At 39.5% G+C, this 20651-nt stretch overlaps 1 protein-coding gene across 1 annotated transcript in view; it reads left to right on the top strand.

Moving 5' to 3' along the window:
- RNF169 (ring finger protein 169) overlaps positions 1 to 19648 on the top strand; it is an 83766-nt gene extending 64118 nt beyond the window's left edge. The window contains exons 5-6 of the mRNA XM_012804277.2: positions 15655 to 15754; positions 16187 to 19648. Of these exons, the coding sequence (XP_012659731.1) occupies positions 15655 to 15754; positions 16187 to 17371 (1285 nt within the window). The 3' untranslated portion in view covers positions 17372 to 19648. The remainder of the gene's footprint in view (positions 1 to 15654; positions 15755 to 16186) is intronic.
- Positions 19649 to 20651: the final 1003 nt, after the last annotated feature.

Raw genomic sequence — 20651 nt, 5'->3', positions numbered from 1 at the left:
AAAAAAAAAAAAAAAAAAAAAGGATCACTAAGCTGAGCTCTCCTAGAACAACTAGAGAAAAAGAGAGAACCCAGCTATACATGATGTGGGGACCTAACCCAGAGTTGTAGCTCAGGGAGCACAGTGAGGAGATGGTGAGCTGGATACAGCCTATGATCTGGAGAGATGAAACTGTGATGGCTTAAGCAAGTAATTGCCATGAGCTAGAATTGGCTGGCTCTCCATGGAGGTCCAGGATGGGAGGAAGCCTTTCTGGAGATTTCAGTTGTTGGGGGAAGTTGTACATTGAGTGGAAAGCTTGGAAGAGTGGGTGGACTTGAACAATATACAGCAACCAGATTTGAATGCCATTGGAGTGGATTTGCCATAGATTTGGGAGCTGGCAAGGTAGTCATACTAAGAAGGTCTTAGCAGCCAGGGGACTGCCATTGTGGGAAGGTTGTGAGAAGGTCTTAGCTGGGGCCTAAAGCGTGGCCTATCTTAATTCCACCTGCCAGGATCAGAACTCCATTCTTGGGACAGGCTGAGGGTCTCCCCTACCCCATGGGAACTGGAGTCAGGGACCACTGTGAGACCTGCCCCTGAATGATCCTTGTGAGTTTTAAGATTCCCAACCCAATGGGATCTGAGTCCAGAGGAAATAATCAGGCAATCACCAAAGGCAATTAAATTAGAAATAAGGACCATAGAGGTTGCTGGCTGTGCTGTCCGTCTCCTAGCACTACGGGACAGCACCTGTGACTCAGTGGGTAGGGCTCCAGCCCCATATACCGAGGGTGGCAGGTTCAAACCCGTCCCTGGCTAAACTACGACAACAACAAAAATAGCCAGGCATTATGGTGGGTGCCTGTAGTCCGAGCTACTCTGCAGGCTGAGGCAAGAGAATTGCCTAAGCCCAGGAGTTGGAGGTTGCTGTGAGTTATGACGCCACAGCACTCTACTGAGGGATATAAAGTGAGACTCTTATCTCTTAAAAAAAAAAAAAGAAAGAAACCACAGTGCCACTTGGTGTCCTGATGATATATTACAGCACATTATCATCAAGAGCAAGGACTTGTTTTTTTGGCCACAAGGATGACTTTGGCTTTACTCAGGCTGAGGCCACATCAAGACCTAATCTCTGAGAAAAGTAATTTGAAGCAAAGGAGGCATTGAGAAGAAAAAAGGAGAAGGAGGTGAACAAGAAGAAAGAACACATGAGGAGGAACCAACAGATAAACTTGGGCAACATGAAAAACCAAAACAGAGCAACTCCTCCAAGGGACCATAGGCAGCTATTGCAGAAGATTCCACCTATAAAGAATTAATGGATTTGCCAGAAAGAGAATTTAAAATATGGATGATAGAGACAATAAAATGAATGGATTCAAAATGGAAAGACAGAACCAAAAGTTGGATGAGAATGTAGGATATAGAAAGGATATGGCAGAGTTAAGGAAATGAAGGAGATAGTCAGGGAATGTAAAGATGCAGTAGAAAGTATCAAAAATAGGTTAAATCATGGAGAAGAAAGAACCTCAGAGCTAGACTATAAAGTTTTTGAGTTAACCCAGGTAGTTAAAGAGGCAGAAAAGAAGAGAGAGAAAGCAGGACAGGCACGTAGAAAACTATGAGACTCCATGAAGTGTTAAAACATATGAATGATAGGGATTCCTGAAGGAGAAGAAGATTGTCCCAAAGAAATAGAAGCCCTACTGGAGACTGTCATAAATTAAAACTTCCCAGTTTTACTAAAGACCCTGACATAGTCCTTTCAGGTGGATATCAAATCCCAGGTCATCTCAACTCAGACAATCTCTCTCCAAGACACATAGTAATGAACCTGTCCAAAGTTAAGATGAAAGAAAAAATTCTGCAAGCAGCCAGGAGTAAGCACCAACTGACCTAAAGAGGCAGAGTCATTAGGATGACAGCACACTTTTTAACTGAAACTTTCTAAGCCAGAAGAGAATGGTCATCCATCTTCAACAATCTTAACAAAACAATTTCAGCCCAGAATTCTGTAACTTGCTAAACTAAGCTTCAAAATTAATGGAGAAATCAAATCTTTTGCAGATACAAGCACTGAGGAAATTCGCCACAAGACCAGCTCTACAGGAAATACTTAGACCTATTCTCAACACTGACCATCCCAGTGGACCACCAGCAGAGTAAACACCCAGAAGCTAAAGGTCAAAACTTAGCTTCCACAGTGGCACAAAGGATAAAACTACACAATGGACTTTCACAAAATAAGATGAATAGAACTCCACCACACATATCATTTCTCTCAATAAGTGTCAATGGACTGAATTCACCACTGAAGAGGTATAGGCTGGCTGATTGGATAAAAAAGCACAAACCATTTATATGTTGTCTCCAGGAGACACACCTAGCCTTGAAGGACAAGTTAAGACTCAGGGTTAAGGGATGGAAAACTGTATTTCAAGCAAATGGAAATCAGAAGAAAGGAGGGGTTACAATCTTATTTTTAGATACAAGCTGATTAAAAGCAACTAAAGTTAAGAAAGACAAAGATGAACACACTTTATACTGGTCAAAGGAACAAGAAGCCATTTCAATTGTAAATATTTATGCACCCAACTTCACTGCTCCCAGACTGATAAAACAGATTTTGATGGGTCTGAGCTATATGATATCCTGTAACGTCATAATAGCCGGAGACTTTAACACCCCTCTGACAGAACTGGACAGATCCTCTAAATAGAAACTAAACAAAGATACAAAGAACTTAAATGTGCCCCTAGAACAAATGGGATTAATAGACACATACAAAACATACTATCCCAAAGCTAAAGAATATTCATTTTTCTCATCCGCCCATGGTACATACTCCAAAAATTGACCACATCCTAGGCTACAAATCAAACCTCAGCAAAATTAAAAGAATAGAAATTATGCCATGTATCTTCTCAGACCACAAGGCAATAAAGGTGGAACTAAACTCCCAACATCCCCACATGAAGACTTGGAAATTAAACAGCCTTATGCTGAATGATAGTTGAATTCAAGAAGAGATAAAAGATCTCTTAAAGATCTTTTAAGAGGGAAATTTATCTCATTAGCTGCCTACACTTGAAAAACAGAAAGAGAGCACATCAACAAACTTATGAACCATCTTATGGAATTGGAAGAACAGTCTAATTCCAAACCCAGCAGAAAAAAAGAAATAACCAAAATTAAGTCAGAGATTAATGAAATTGAAAACAATCATTCAGAATATTAGTGAAATGAAAAATTGGTTTTTTGAAAAAATAAAATCAATAAATCTTTGGCCAGAGTAACTAGAAACAGAAAAGTAAAATCTCTAATACCCTCAATCAGAAACGATAAAGGAGAAATAACAACAGATGCCAGAGATGCACGAGATCATCTCTGAGTACTGCAAGAAACTATGCCCAGCAATTTGACAATGTGGAGGAAATGGATCAATACCTGGAATTGTACCCTCTCCCTAGACTTAACCAAGAAGAAATAGATCTCTTGAACAGACCAATTTCAAGAACTGAGATTGAGGAAACATAAAAAAAAAAAAAAATTCCCAACAAATAAAAAAGCCCTGGTCCAGATGGCTTCACACCAGAATTCTATCAAACCTTCAAAGAGCTTATAACTGTACTGCAGAAATTATTCCAGAAAATTGAGAAGGAAGGAATGTTCACCAACACATTAAAAAGAATCATACATCATCATCAAGTAGGTTTCATTGCAGGGATGCAAGGCTGGTTTAACATACACAGGTCCATAAATATAATTAATTATATAACCATTAAATCACTGGCTGACAGAATTATATGGGGATTGGCTATCTCTCTACCTGCAAGCACTACCTGCTGGTCTGGAGACTAAACTGGATGTCCCACCATAATTCGTGCTATTAGAAATGCACAGGGCTGGGAAACAAGATAAAGATTCCAGAGAACTCCATCTCCCTTGGTCAGGAAGAGGCAGAAAACCTGCTCACAAATCCTACTGAAATTATTTCAGAAGATGGAGGAGTGAATCCTCCCTAACTCATTCTGTGAAGCCAGTATGATGCTGATCCCCAAAGCCAGGAAAGGACACAACAAAATAAAGGAAATTACAGACCCATATAGATACAAAAGTCCTCAACAGTATACTAGCAAACTGAATCCACCAGCACATCAGAAAGACAGTTCATCATGATCAAGTGGGTTTCATCCTAGGGTTATAAGGATGGTTCACATACAAGGCAATATAGTTCAACACATAAACAGATTTAAAAACAAAAATCATCTCAATACATGCAAAAAATGCACTCTATAAGATCCAGCACTTCTTCATGATAAAAACTGTCAACATACTAGGCATAGAAGGAACATATCTCGAAATAATAAAAGTAATATAAGACAAACTCATAACTAGCATTGTACTGAATGAGGAAAAGTTGAAAGCATTTCCCCTAAGAACTGGAACGAGACTAGGATGCCACTTTGACCACCTCCATTCAACATAGCATTGGAAGTCCTAGCCAGAGCATTCAGGTGAGAGAAAGCATTAAAGGGCATTCAAATGAAAAAAGAGGAAGTAAGACTATGTCTGTTTGCTGATAATATGAACTTATACCTAGAAAAACACTAAGAACTCCTCCAAAAGATGCCTATATTTATTTGATAAATGAATTCATTAAAGCTTCAGGTTATAAAATCAATGTATACAAATCAGTAGTACTGCTATACACCAATAATGATCAAGCTGAGAACCAAATCAAGAACTCAGTCCGGCTCAGCGCCTATAGCTCAACCGGCTAAGGCGCCAGCCACATACACCTAAGGTGGCGGGTTCGAATCCCCAGCCCGGACCCGCCAAACAACAATGACGGCTGCAACCAAAAAAAAAAAAAAATAGCCGGGCGTTGTGGCGGGCGCCTGTGGTCCCAGCTACTTGGGAGGCGGAGGCAGGAGACTCGCTTGAGCCCAGGAGTTGGAGGTTGCTGTGAGCTGTAATGCCACGACACTCTACCCAGGGGGACAGCTTAAGGCTCTGTCTCAAAAAAAAAAAAGAACTCAGTCCCATTTACAATAGATGTAGAAAAATAAAGTACCTAGGAATATACTTAGCCAAGGAGGTAAAAGGTCTCTACAAGGAGAGAAATTATAGATGACATAAATAGATGAAAAAACATCGATTGCTCACAGATTTGAAGAGTTAATACTATGAAAATCACCATACTATCAAAAGTAATGTACAGATTCAATTCCTATCTACCAACACCATTTTTCACAAAATTAGAAAGAACATTCCCAAAATTTATATGGAACCAAAAAGCCAAATAGGCAAAAAAAAAAAACAAAACACAAACAAACAAAAAAAAACCACTAAGCAAAAAGAACAAATTTGGAGACATTACATTACCTGACTTCACATTATACTACAAGACAGCATGGTACTGGTATAAAGCTAGACAAATAGAATATGAAACAGAATGGTGAACCCACACATAAAGCCAAATACATAACAACCAATTGATTTTTGACATAGCAGACAAAAACTGGAGGAAGGACACTGTATTCAATAAATGATGCTGGGAAAATTGGATAGTCACACATAGAAGAATGAAACTGGATCCTTATCTCTCACCATATATAAAAATTAAGATAGATTAAAGATTTAAATATAAGGATAAAACCATAAAAACTATAGAAGAAAACCTAGGAAAAATTCTTATGGACATTGGCCTAGGCAAAGAATTTATGACTAAGACCTCAAAGCGCATGCGACATAAACAAAATTAGACAAATGGGAATTAATTAAACAAAAATGCTTCTTTCTGCACAGCTAAAGTAAATAGATTACAAAATGGGAGAAAATATTCACGAACTATGCATCTAACAAAGGACCATTTTGGGATACATAGTTTGTGAATATTGTAGATTTTCAGACTATTCTCTAAAATCTACAAGGGACTCAAATGAGTAAGAAAAAAAGAGAGACAACCAAATAACCCCATTAAAAGTGGGCAAATAATGTGAACAAATATTTTTCAAAGAACAACATATAAGTGGTCAAGAAACATGAAAAAAATGCTTAATACCACAAATCATCAGGAAATTCAAATCAAAACCACAATGAGATTTCACCTTGTTCCTGTCAGAGCTGTTAGCATGGATGTGGTGAAAAGGGAAGACTTATACACTATTGGTAGGGAATGTAAATTAGTACAACCTCCATGGAAAACAGTGTGGAGATTTCGCAAAGAATCAGAATTAGACCCTATCATTTGATCGAGCAACTACTGGGTTGCTACCCAAAGGAAAAGAAGTCATTATATCAAAAAGACATTTAGATTTGTATATTTAGCTCAGCACAATTAACAATTCCATAGATACGGTATCAACCTATGTTCCATCAGCTGATGAGTATATAAAGAAAGTGTGGTATAGTTTGGGTGTGGTGGCTCATGCCTGTGATCCTAGCACTCTGGGAGGCCCAAGGTGGGTGGATCATTTGAGCTCAGGAGTTCCAGGCCACCCTGAGCAAGAGCAAGGCCCATCTCTACTAAAAATAGAGAAACTAGCCGAGTGTTGTGGTGGGTACCTCAGATACTCAGGAGGGTGAAGTAAGAGGATCACTTGAGCTCAAGAATTTGAGCTTGTTGTGAGCTATGACAACATAGCACTCCACCCAGGGCGACTGAGTGAGACTTTGTCTCAAAAAATAATAATAATAATAATAAAAGGGCTCAGCACCGTGGCTCAAGTGGCTCAGGCACCAGCCACATACACCTGAGGTGGCAGGTTTGAATCCAGCCTGGGCCTGCCAAACAACAATGATGGCTGCAACCAAAAAAATAGCCAGGCGTTGTGGCGGGCACCTGTGGTCCCAGCTACATGGGAGGCAGAGGCAGGAGACTCGCTTGAGCCCAAGAGTTGGAGATTGCTGTGAGCTGTGATGCCACGGCACTTTACCCAGGGGAATAGCTTGAGGCTCTGTTTCAAAAAAATAATAATAATAATAAAAGAATGAAATAATGTCTTTTGTAGCAATTTGAATGGAACTGGAGGCCATTATCCTAAGTAACTCAGGAATGGAAAAATCAAGAACCACATTTTCATTTATAAGTGGAGCTAAACTATGGGTACACATGATCACATAGAATGGTGTAAAGGACATTGGAACCTCAGAAGCAGGGAGGGCTGTAAGTTGAAGAATTATCTATTGGCTATGACGTACACTGTTCAGGTGATGGGTACGTTAAAAGCCTAGACTTCAGCACTCTATAATACATCTTTGTAACAAAAAAAATTTGTAGCCCCAAATCTATTGAAATATTAAAGAGACAGGGTGGGGAATGTTTTTCAGAGACTGCAGAGAGAGTCCTCTTTAGCCTCTAGCTTCTTAATGAGACTCAGCTCTTTCAGACCTGAAAGTATTATTAGGAAACAAATATGTGAGAGACAGAGAGAGTAATGAAGCAATTGAGAGTGTGAACTATCTAATGTTTTATATCATGTACGTATATTATCATTTGAAACCCTTTAAGCAGTATTTTATAAGCATTACATCTTCTGACTTTGAGCTCCATGTTTCTACTGGCTCCCCCTCCTTTTCTTTATTTGTAACTCAGACCCATCATGAGTGTGGGTATTTTTAGTTTTAGATATCCCAGAAACCATGTGGTAACTTGGCAGTGGAAATTTTAAGCCAGTTGGGCTTTCAGACAGTCCTGCTTTCTCTTGATTATGGCTTCATTATGTGTGCAGGTAGAGAGCTTCCTTAGATGTGTTAGGTCTGTTCTGTGGCACAGTAGAGTAGAATGTTAGATCAGTATGCTGTGGTGGAAAAAACACCAATCTTAAAATCATAGATACACTATAGGTTTAAATGTTGAGAGAAGTGGTCACTTCTCTCATTTCCCTATACATTTGGGATGATGATACTTAACAGAATTTCCGTATGTATTAAATGAGACATACTGCATTTAAAACACTTAGTTAGCACAGTGCTTGACAGAAAATGAGTTACTAATAAATGTTGGAATTTTCTTTGATTTCCTTATGAGAAAGAAGCATTTCTGTACCTATTGTTACTCATTTGTAAAAAATTATTGAACATATCCACTATGTGCCAGCTGTTATGTTAGCCTTTGGGCATACAGAAATGGATGAGTACAAAGGAGGGGAGGAGTAGTTACTTTCCTTATTTTTTTCCCCCTTCATATTTTTAGTGAAGGTGTTCAACACTTTCCTAAGGACATTATCAAATTTACTACTCTTGACTATTCTCAGCCAGTATTTTAAAGACTATTTCCCTGATGAAATGCTATAATAACAATACTAATATTATCTGGATACCCATAGTATGTTTATATTTTATACAATTTGTTTACTTTCCTGATTTTAGTGATTTAGTGTTAGAATTTAGACTTCCTATTGCTAGAAGTACTGCTTGGGCTTCAGAGTGGCGCTATGATAATAAACCACCTTTCTTGCTCTATAATTCAGTATATTATCTGTATCTTAAAAGTTACTTTGCCTGGTGATGTCAGCAAAAAATGGCAGCATAGGGAAGTCCAAAAGCCCATCCCTCCACAAAAGCAGTGAACAAACTGCAAAAATAGTCAAACTTAACTTTATTGGGAGTCTTGAAATTAATTAAAAGTTTATAGCAAATAAGTAAATGCTTAAGCCAAAAAAAGAAAAACCACCTGAATCTTGGGATTTAAGGAAGTCTGTGTTGAATCACTTACTAATCATTAAGCTAACAGAACAGAGACTTCATTGATGACATTTGACAAAGAATCTGTTAAAAAAAATCATCGAATAAACAATGACTACAACACACAGCAACAACAAACCTTGGGAGGAAAGAAACCCGATTTTCTTTTTTTTTTTTTTTTTTGAGACAGAGCCTCAAGCTATCCCCCTGGGTAGAGTGCCGTGGCATCACAACTCACCGCAACCTCTAACTTCTGGGCTCAAGCGAGTCTCCTACCTCAGCCTCCCAAGTAGCTGGGACCACAGGCGCCTGCCACAACGCCCAGCTATTTTTTGGTTGCAGCCGTCTTTGTTGTTTTGGGCAGGCCTGGGCTGGATTCGAACTTGCCACCTTAGGTGTATGTGGCTGGCACCTTAGTCACTTGAGCTACAGGCGCCGAGCCAAGAAATCCGATTTTCATAGTTGCCACATTATAATATTAAAAATGTTCAGTTTTAGCAGGCATGGTGGCTTATGCCTGTAATGCTAGCTCTCTAGGAGGCCGAGGCAGTTGGATTGCCTGAGTTCAGGAGTTAGAGACCAGCCTGAGCAAGAGCAGAAGCCCCATCTCTATTAAAAATAGAAAAACTGGCCTGGCAGTGTGTTGGGTGCTTGTAATTCCAGCTACACAGGAGGCTGAGGTAAGAGGATTGCTTCAGCCCAAGAGTTTGAGTTTGCTGTGTATGATGTCATGGCATTCTACCCAGGGCACAGAATGAGACTCTGTCTTAAAAAAACCAAAAAAGCACAAAATGTTCCATTTTCAGAGGAGAGAGAGAGATAAGACATGTAAAACAACAAACTAAACTGCACACTGGAAAAAAGCCAAAATATTTGATGTTCTTGACATAGACTTTAAATCATAGGAATAAGAGCTAAAGGAGCTAAAGGAAATCGTGAGAACTTTGTGTCAACAAATAGGCAATATCAGTAAAGAGGTAGAAATTATAAAAATGAACCAGATAGAAATTCTGGAGTTGAAAAGTACAGAGCAGAATTGAGCAGGCAGAAGAATCATAAAATTTGAAGACAGTCAATTCAGGAACAGAAAGGAAAAAGAATAAAGAAAAATGAAGAGAACCAAAGAAATCTGTGGGACACCATTATGTAAGTATACCAGTATACACAAAATGGAAGTCCCAGAAGAGAGGAGAAAAGGAAAGATGGAGAAAGACTATTTGAAGAAATAATGGCCAAACACTAAATTTGATAAAAGACACAAGTTTACACATGCAAGACTTAGCTCAGTGACTCCAAAGTAAGATAAAGGTATCTTATACCAAAACGCATTTATAACCAAACTGTAGAAGGTCCAACCTAATCCTGAAAACAGAGAGTAAAATAATTATCTACCAGTGATCCTCAATAAAATTATAGCTAATTTATTATCAGAAACTATGGAAGCAAAAAGGCAGTGGTATGACATATTAAAAATGAACTACCACCCAAGAATTCCATATCCAGTAAAACTATCAGAATTAAGGAGAGATTGCAATATTTCCAGATAAACGAAAACTGAGTTTGTTACTAGTAGACTTGCCTATATAAAATGTAATGGGAGTCCACTGTCCTCATTTGCCAGCAAATTAATAAACTTCTCTTTCTTTTCCTCACACACACACACGCACACACACAAAGTAATGAAATTTCTTTATTGAAATGAAAAGACATTTTCTTCATATACACATAAGGAAATAATATCAATAAAGATAACTACACAAGTAAATATAAAAGTCAGTGTTAGGTAGGTGTTGTGGTGGGCACCTGTAGTCCCAGCTACTTGCAAGGCTGAGGCAAGAGGATGGATCACTTGGGCCCAAGAGTTTGAGGTTGCTGTGAGCTATAATGTCATGGCACTCTACACAGGGTGACAGAGTAAGACTCTGTCTCAAACAAAAAAAAAGTGTCAATATATTCTTGTTTGTAACTCTTTTATTAAAAAATATTAAAAGATTAATACATAAAAATTACAAATCTGTGTTGATGGGCACACAATGTATAAAAATATAAAATTTGTGACAACATAAAAGGGACAGTTACATAGGAGCTAGGTTTTGGGCACTATTGAACTAAATTTGTATTAATTTGAAATAGATTGCTATGAATTAAGATATTATTAGGGTACCTTAGGAGGGAAACCTCTAAGAAGATTAAAACATGCATAGTAAAAGATGTAAGAAGAAAATCAAAATGGTCTACTAGGAAAAAAGGGCACTAATGGAGGAACTGGGTAACAAATAAGGTACAGGCATGCCTTGGAGATATTAAAGGTTTGGCTCCAGACCTCTGTAATAAAGTGAATATTGTAGGAAAGTGAGTCACAAGAATCTTTTGGTTTCCCATATGTGGCTCAAAAGAGTAGGGCACTGGCCCCATATGCTGGAGGTGGCGGGTTCAAACCCCTCCCCGCCCCCCCCCCAAGTTACATTTAAACTATACTGCAGTCTATTAGAGTGTGCAATGGCATTGTGCCTAGAAAAATAATATACTTTAATTTAAAAATACCTATGGCTTGGCTCGGCACCTGTAGCACAGTGGTTACAGCACCAGCCACATACATCAAGGGTGGAGGGTTCAAACCCTGTGTGGGCCAACTAAACAATGACAACTGCAACAAAAAATAGCCGGGCGTTGTGGCGCGGCACGTGTAGTTCCAGGTACTTGGGAGGCTGAGGCAAGAGAAACACTTGAGCCCAGGAGTTTGAGGTTCATGTGAGCCGTGCTGCCATGACACTCTACCCAGGGTGACAGCTTGAGATTCTTTCTCAAAAAAAAAATAAAAATAAAAATCCCTGTGGCCAAAAAGTTCTAACAATTGTTTGAGCCTTCAATGAGTTGAAGGCTCACTGGTGAAAGATGTTGGTGTTGATCAAGGTGGTGGTAGGTGAAGGTAAAGTTGAGGTGGCTGTGGCAGTTTTTAAATATAAGACAATAATGGAGTTTGCCACATTGACTGACTCTTCCTCTGCTGACAATTTCTCTGTAGCATAGATAGAGTTTGGTAGCATTTTATTCACAGTAGAACTTCTTTCAAAATTGCAGTCAATCCTCTCAAATCCTGCTGTTGCTTTATCAGCTAAGTTGATGTAATAATATGCTAAACTCTTACCATTACAATAGTGTTGACAATAGCTTCACCAGGAGTAGATTTCATCTCAAGAAACCACTTTCTTTGTTCGTATTCCATTAGGAAGCAACCACTCATTCATTAAAGGTTCATCGTGAGATTGTAGCAATTCAGTCACATTGCAGACTCCGCTTCCAATTCTAGTTTTCCTGCTATTTCCACCACATCTGCAGTTCCTTCTTCTGCTGAAGTCTGGAATGCTTCAAAGTCATCCATGAAAGTTGGAATTAACTTCTTCTTAACTCCTGTTAATGTGGATATTTTGCCCTCTTCCTATGAATCACGAATGTTAATGGCATCTTTTCCAGGTTTGTGATTTACTTTGCCAGATCTATTAGAGCAGCGATCCCCAACCTTTTTGGCACCAGGGACTAGTTTCATGGAAGACCATTTTCCCATAGTCCAGGAATGGTAGAGGATGGGACAGGAGGCAGAGCTCAGGCGGTGGTGTGAGGGATATGGGGAGGCTGCTCACCTTCTGCTGTGCAGAATGGGTGTTGTGTTTACAGGCTGGAAGACGTTAATCTCCTTGTACATCTCCATCAGAGTTCTTGAGTAACCTGATGCATTGTCAATGAGTATTAATATTTTGAAAGGAATCTTTTTCTCTGAGCTGTCTCAATAGGGGGCTTAAAATATTCAGGGAACCATTCTGTAAACAGATGTTTTGTCATCTAGTCCTCGGTGTTGCATTTAAATAACACAGGCAGAGTAGATTTAGTATAATTCTTTTTTATTATTAACTTATAGCTGTGTACATTAATGCTAGTATAATAATTCTTAAGGGCCTTAAGATTTTCAGAAACATTGGCTTCAACTTTTAAGTCACCAGCTGCGTTAACCCCTAACAAGGAAATAACCTGCCCTTTGAAGCTTTTACTTCTCCGTAGCTATGAAAGTCCTAGAAGGCACCTCCATTTAGAAGGCTATTTTGTATGTGTTGAAAATCTGTTGTTGAGCGTAGCCCACCTTCATGAATGATCTTCGCTGGATCTTCTGGATGACCTGCTGCAGCTTCTCCATCAGCACTTGCTGCTTCACCTTAACATTTTTGTTGGGAGAGGGCTTCTTTCCTTAAAAGAAAGATCAGTTTCCTTTGTAAACCAATCTCTGCTGGCTTCCTGCTTTTCTTCTGCAACTTCCTTACTCCTGTCAGCTTTTATAGAAATGAAAAAAGTTAGAACCTTGCTCTCAATTAGGCCTTGGCTTCAGGAGACTTTGTGGCTGGTTTAATTTTCTACTTAGATTACTAAAACTTTCTCCGTATTAGGCTGTTGTTTTACTTTCTTATCATACATGTGTTCACTGGAGTAGCACTTTTAATTTCTTTCAAGAATGTTTCCGTTGGCTTGGTGCCTGTAGGTCAGTGGTTAGGGTGCTGGCCACATGCACCAGAGCTGGTAGGTTTGAACCTGGCCTGGGCCTGCTAAATAACAATGACAACAACAACAAAATAGCCAGGTGTTGTGGCAGGAACCTGTAGTCCCAGCTACTTGGGAGGCTGAGGCAAGAGAATCCCTGAAGCCCAAGAGTTTGAGGTTGCTGTGAGCTATAATGCTACAGTACTCGACTGAGGGTGACATAGTGAGACTCTGTCTCCCTCCCAAAAAAGAACTTTTTCTTTGCATTCACATGTGGTTAATTATTTGGCACAAGAAGCTTAGTTTTCAGCTTAATTAGGCCTTCAGTACTACTGACAGTTGTTGATTTCTAGGAGTCCAAATGAATTTCAGTTTAAAAACTTTAAAAAGCCCATTAAGGTTTTACAGGTTGATGTTGAAATTTCCTATCTATACCAAAGTGTGTTTTCCACAAGAGTGTACAGTACTGACATTGTACATTTGTGTTAAGCATTGAACTTTCTTGGTAAGAAAGTTCTTTTGCTTTCTCTTATTAATGCTATGTAGCCATAAGACATAGGATGGGAGTGTTTTGAATGGGAGAAATAACACAGAAATTTTGGAATAGAAGCCACTGTGGATGGGGTAGTACAGGCTTTCCCGAGAGACAGAGAGGGGAGAGGTACCCTAGAAATGTATCTTACCTCCTTTATTAGTTTTCCCTGAGCTGATCCTGATAGAGTAAAAATTTAAAAGCAAATCTTTTGCCACATTAAAAATAGAGATGGGGAGTAATGATGTGTGACACACCTCTTGGAGACAGGGCACAATTATAAGAGGGACTTCACCTAACAAATGTGATCAGTGTAACCTGGTTTTCTGTACCCTCAATGAATCCTCAACAGTAATAAAAAAAGAGTAGATATGATGCATTCCATTCCATAGCTAGATAGAATCAACTGAGGAAATAATTTGTTTAGGATCATCTGCATAGCTCCATAGTCACCTTGACTCATGACAGGTTCTTATTTATCCTTCAAAATGCACATGCTACCGGAAGGCTTTTCCAATCCTGGGCTCACTCCATCTCAAGATACTGACAACTCTTTTTTTGCCATTTCTGCCTCATGTGCATACTTTTTTTGTTATACTCTTTCACTGTATTTATTTGTCTGCGCCACTGGATTCTAATTCCTTGAAGACCTAGACTGTGTGTCATGCTTCTCTGTATTCCCAGTGCCTGGATAGTACCCATCAGTGTCTGGCATATAGTAAGTGTATGATAAATGCTTGATGAACAGACATATATTTAGACAAGAGTTGGAGAGTAGGAAATAAAGGTAAGAAATTAAGTATTCCTTCTTATACTGTATGGGGTATGTAATAGTCATCTCTATATAATTCTAATACAGTTAAGATTCACATGTGATGTTGAGATAACTAGATATCCATCCACATGCAAAAAAATGAAGTTCGACCCTAACCTCACACCATATACAAAATTTTATTCAAAATAGATCAAAGACCTAAATGTAAGGGCCAAAACTCTTAGAAGAAAACACTAAGTTTAACCGTATAACTGCTTTCCTATAGCACTTACCATGCTATAGTGTAGTGGACTTCAGTATACAAGTCCTATGGAGTTTGGTTTGGGTTATAAACTCACCATGTAATAAACAAGGCAAAAATCATTTGTTTTTGAAATCTCTTAATTCACCAGGATTCAGGTCTTTGAAAGCTCGAATGTAATGGATTAAAGCAATGGTTCTCAATCTTCCTAATGCCGCGACCCTTTAATACAGATGGGTACTGTATGGGTACCCATGGTGAGTACCACTGGGTACTCGTATGTGGGCATATCTGCATGTGGGTGGACCCGCCTGGAGACGGATAGAGGAGCTGCGTCTTGGTTCCTAAGACCATCAGCAATATGTGTTTTCTGACCCCCAAGGGGGTCATGATCCACAGGTTGAGAACCGCTAGATTAAAGGATAGGTTACATTTAATTTTGACTTCCTACATAAAGATCGAGTGCACGGCTGCGCATTTTTCTAAGTACTTCAGTATTTGTTTCATGGCTGAGTTAGGTTGTTTGAGGAGAGGTTTGGGTCTAATAAAAGGAAAAATTATTGTTTGTGAAGGGGATTTAATGCTATATTCACCATATTAAGGCAGGTGAAGTATCCCTATATCTCTAAGCATGGACAAAATAGCTACTGGTCTTGCCTCATCTTGGCAGCATCTAGTTTAGAAACAAAAGCTTGAATGAAATGTCCTCTCTGGAGCATTCTCACTTTTGACTGAGTTTGTTCTTAGAGTTCATTTGGTTAATAAATTAACTCATTTTCTATTATAGCTACCCAAGGGAATTACCTTTCTTGGGGAGTGGCTTAGAAAACACAAAAGAGATTGTCATCCTTTTTTCTTAACTAGTAGATGGACTAATTTTGACTATCTTTTATTTTTTAGGAAGCTAAACTCTAAGGTGGAGAGGAGTCAGAGCTGTAGTGACACAGCTCAAGAAAGAGTGAAGAGCAGACTCAGAGCAGCTCCAACCAACAAAGCCAAGGTATACCTCAGCCACAGGCTTCCAGGGCTTGCTAATGCTGCCCCCATAGCACCTCTGTACCTGAGGAAAGAATCTAGTCCAGATGAGAAGCAGCACAATGAGCCCAGGCATGTTATGTTGGAGAAGTCTACAGATGTGAAGGAAAAGGATTTGAATTAGGTGTCAGATCACAGAATTAGGGCCATTAGAGAAACCTTTTTTAAAACTCTAAATAAGGGACTTTTTCCCTACAAATTGTCAGCTTTATTTTTTAAAGTGTGTAGGAGTTTCTGCTAAATAGTATGCTTTCCAGGTTGGTGATTTTCCTCATTTCTCAGGCTCATATTACCCTTCATCCCACTTCTTGTCTTTCTCTTCCCTATCCCTGCACCATCATAAAGGAATTGTGAAGGAAAGTATATATGTATATATAATCATTTTAATCTCTTTCAGGTGACAGCTATGACTCCAGCCACCAACCCCATCATTGGTGTCCTCTTTTCTACTCAAAACAACCGCTGCCTTTCGGCCCCTGACTTAACTATTGAAAAGCGTCTACCCTTCAGCTCCCTCTCATCCTTGGCTTCTCTGCATAAGCCAGAGCGTTCTATCAGCCCTGAGAGCAATGACAGCATCTCTGAAGAACTGAACCATTTCAAACCCATTGTCTGCTCACCATGCACACCTCCTAAGAGACTCCCTGATGGCCGTGTGCTAAGTCCCCTCATCATCAAATCAACACCCCGCAACCTAAACAGAAGCCTACAGAAGCAGACTTCGTATGAGGCCAGTCCACGGATCCTCAAAAAATGGGAACAGATCTTTCAGGAGCGGCAGTTCAAAAAGACACTTTCAAAAGCCACTCTCACCTCCCTGGCTCCTGAAACAGGGGAAGACCTACTGGGCTCTGAAGTTATCCATTCTAGCAAAGAGAAGCCACTTCTGGCTTTAAATACAAGACTATCCAGTGGGCAAGTACTCTCTGAGTATACTGAACCCACCTCCACTGACCCTGATTATCTCCCCTCTGTTAGCCAAACAAAAGAAGAACAGGACAGTGATAATAAAAGGAGCACAGAGATCCCATTGGAAACCTGCTGTTCCTCAGAACTCAAAGGAGGTGCTGGTGGAAATTCTTTGGAGAGGGAACCATTTGAGGGATCAGGGTCAACGCCAGATGCCAAATTAGACAAAACCTGTCTAAGCAGAACCATGAAAATCTCAGCAGTTAATTCAGTACTACCCAAAAACAGTGTTTTGGGTGGAGTCCTCAAAACAAAGAAACAGTTGAAGACATTAAATCATTTTGATCTGGCTAATGGTGTTCTAGTAGACAGCCTAAGTGAGGAACCACTTCCTTCCTTGCGCCGGGGTCGGAAAAGACACTGTAAGACCAAGCACTTAGAACAAAATGGCTCCCTTAAGAAATTGCGGCCAACCAGTGGTGAGGTGGGTCTGGTCCCAACAGACCCAGCACTGCAAGAGATGGAGCAGAAACTGCAGCAAGAAGAAGAGGACCGCCAGCTGGCCCTGCAGTTGCAGCGAATGTTTGACAATGAGAGGCGGACTGTGAGTCGGCGAAAGGGCAGTGTGGATCAGTATCTCCTACGGTCCAGCAATGTGACTGGGGCCAAGTAGTGCTTAATGAACAGTGTTGCCTATTTTTAAGAGGTCTTTGGCCTTGATCATTTATCCTGAAGAGCTGAGTGTTTTCACTTTAGTTTTCTTATGATGGCAGAACACTGTCTAATATGGTTCTGAGAGGTTACAGGGCCTCTGTAGTCAATATCCAAGGGAACTGCATCTCTGTTTCTCTGTGCCCTGGGCCAGAAGTAATCCTCACTCCCTGAGTGACCTGCCCCTGAGGGCTTCTGGGCCAAATTCCACAGCATCTACTTGGAATGAGATTTGGAATGGCCTCGTTCAGGAGCATGAAATGATAGAGGAAAGAGGAGATACCTTCTCAGACAGAAATGGTAGAGGAAAGAGGAGATACCTTCTCAAACTGTTAGACCCCCTGACTTCTTTCAACAGGGTGTTGTTTTAAATCAGCCTTGCAGATAAAAATTAATTTCATCTATTTCAAAGTAGAAAAGTATTATAGTTCTTTGGGAGATCCAACATCATAGATTATTAGGTTCCCCTCTTTCCTGCCACATACCACAAATAAATACCTACTTAAATCAGTTGAGCTTATGCTTCTATAGAAGTTAATTTACATGCTCTGTTTTAAAAAATAACTTTTGATCAATGCTGTGTAGTTGACAGAGCACCTTAATAGACGTTTAATTTGGTCTTCCCAACAGACCTAACATTTAAGTGATATTAGCCCCATTTTTAGATGATGAAACTACAGTGCAAATGTTCATGTTCTCTCAACTACTAAGAAGCATAGCTCAGACTGACCAATGGCTATCCTGACAGCAAAATCCAGTGGATTTTCTACATGTTTCCTAAATGGACTACAACCCAGTGGCCTCCTAGGGAAGTAAGGCTGGGCATTGGATACCTCTACATGTAAATAATGAAGATGGACAAGATGTACAATAGCATAAACACACTCTGCAGTTATTCCCATGCCCTACAGTTTTCGGCCTTCTGTTTTTCTGGGGGGGGGGGCGGTCCTAGCCTGTGAAATATACTACAATCAGGCTTTATTGCTTCATTATTACTTTCACCTGGCCAAGGGTTATCTGCAATGTTGATCTAAAATCCTGAAGATTCACCCTGATGTCAGGCAAAGAACAATGCTGAAACTCCATACTATGGAATCAAGGTATCTAGCTGGATGCAGCTGGTAAATTCAGTCCCATGGACCTTTGGGGTTTATTTTCCTTAGCAGCTGACACCATGTGTCTTTTGCATCCCTGGTGGTGCTTGGTGCTTCTGCCCATCTGGGCTCATTGAGAATAGGGATTCAGATTATGATTTTAGGGAATCTCAGATAGGCTGGCATTCCCTGTGTATGTGTGAGCTGTTATGATAAAGTCATGTGACTGGCATTTTAACAAACCTTCCAGAGCTTATATATCCCAATGTATGTTGTCCCCCTTAATAGCCCCAGCAGGATACTGCATAGCTTTTCTAATGATATTGCCATTGGTGAAAGCATTTCTGGAACAGTCTTCAAAGACCAGAAACATGTAAAAACAGACTCCCCAAATGGTCATCTATTCCAGCCTCTTACAATACAAAGGCAGAGGCTAGGATTCAGAACAGGGATTTACTGCTGAAGGGAGTTAGCATAGCACCTTTTTTTGAGACTTCTGAGATTAAGCCCTCTTCATCTTGTGGTAAATCTTTAATCTTTTGTGGTTATAAGAGAGTGAATTTTAAGTTTGAAACTAGGAGCTTTTTGAAGCCTCTGGGGAAGAAGGTGGCATATCAAGAGGGTTTGAGTAATAAATAGGTATTGTTGTAAAGCAGTCAGAGCCATTTTCTTGTGCAGCTCATAGTTCCCAAATGGTTCCCAAAGAGAAGTTCCAGCGATGTCTTAAGCATTGTGGTCATCATTGAGATATGTGGAATCTTTTTGGTGACTACTTTGGTGGGGCATTACTCACCTGAATGTATGTATTTTGTGTTCTTTGTGTGTACACGTGCACGTGTGCAGATGTATGTTTAAAATATATACATTCAATCTCATTATGGTCATGCCACTTCAGTTCTAGGTCCTATCAGCAACATATGGCCCCCAAAGTCTACTGGAGAGTGTGCTAGTGCCCAAAATAGAAGATCTGGCGCTGGGCTGCAGAGGACAGGGAAGGTGACCTTACCAAAAGCCCTTAGAGAAAACGTATCAGTTATTACCATTTCATGTATTTCCTTTTTGATTTGTAGTAAATGTTATTGGAAGGCTAGTATTGTTGGTAGTAGCAAAGACACTTATTTTTCCACTTGCCACATTTTTCTACATCTCCAACAATTTGAAAAACACTTTTCAGTTGAAATTGATTTTTGTTTTTGGTAAAAAGATAATATTTTTAATAGATAAAGATATATTTTAAATATTTTCCCAAATTAATACTTTCATTTTAAGAAACTGCATAACAGTAGCAACAAGAGCAGAGTGAAAAGCTACTTATTCAGTGAATATTTCAAACACTAGGTGCAGCTTACTGACGTTACCCCTTGACCTACTCTGATGCCTAAGATGGTAATGAGAATTGTTATCCCAACTTCCTATTGAGCATTCATATTTCAAATATAGGCAGAGTGGTTTAGGGAAAGGAGGGAAGAAGCTTAAAATTTAATCAATGTGGCTTTGGAGGATGAAAAAAAACCCACCAAAATATTATCTCTATTTTAAGATGCTTCCCATCCTTAATAACTATTTTCTTTCTGAAAAATTTCCTTTTCTTGTTGCTTGTGAAATTGGTCACAAATGGAGTTGTTGATATAGATTGTTTGGCGAGGGGAAAGAAAAAGACAAAATAGAAGGCTGGGGAAGGTTTTGTGAGCTAGAGTGAGATGCTATTTCACAAAACATATTTCTCACAAATCATTGAAGTCCAATTCGTCAAATTACCCATGTCTAACTCTGTTCCTTGTATATATTATGTATTCTGTGTTTTTTCTTACTAAAGGGGAAATTATGAGAGGTGGGAGGGTAAAGGCCATTCTGATGGGAAATCCAAGAAATGTGGTATCCTCAGAAGGGGGCTTTCAAGTCTTTTCCTTAGAAAGGGAAAGACACTTTGGGAGCAAGTTCATGACCTGTTGATTGTATCTGCTGGAAGATGTTATCTGGGCCTATTGGGTTGGTATCAAATCAGGGGATATTGCATTCAGCCCCTGGCCCCTTTCATATAATTGCCTCTTTTTTGCAAAAGTTTAAGTCTTCTTGGCTGAGGCTTGCCAGGGAAATGTTTCCTAAGTGGCTTCATTTATTTTTTTAAGATTTTAATTTAAAAATTTT

This window comes from Otolemur garnettii, unplaced genomic scaffold, assembly GCF_000181295.1.
Source record: "Otolemur garnettii isolate 467f Iridium unplaced genomic scaffold, OtoGar3 scaffold00001, whole genome shotgun sequence".
In the NCBI taxonomy this organism is placed as follows: Eukaryota; Metazoa; Chordata; class Mammalia; order Primates; family Galagidae; genus Otolemur; species Otolemur garnettii.
This window is presented reverse-complemented; position numbering and strand designations above follow the sequence as displayed.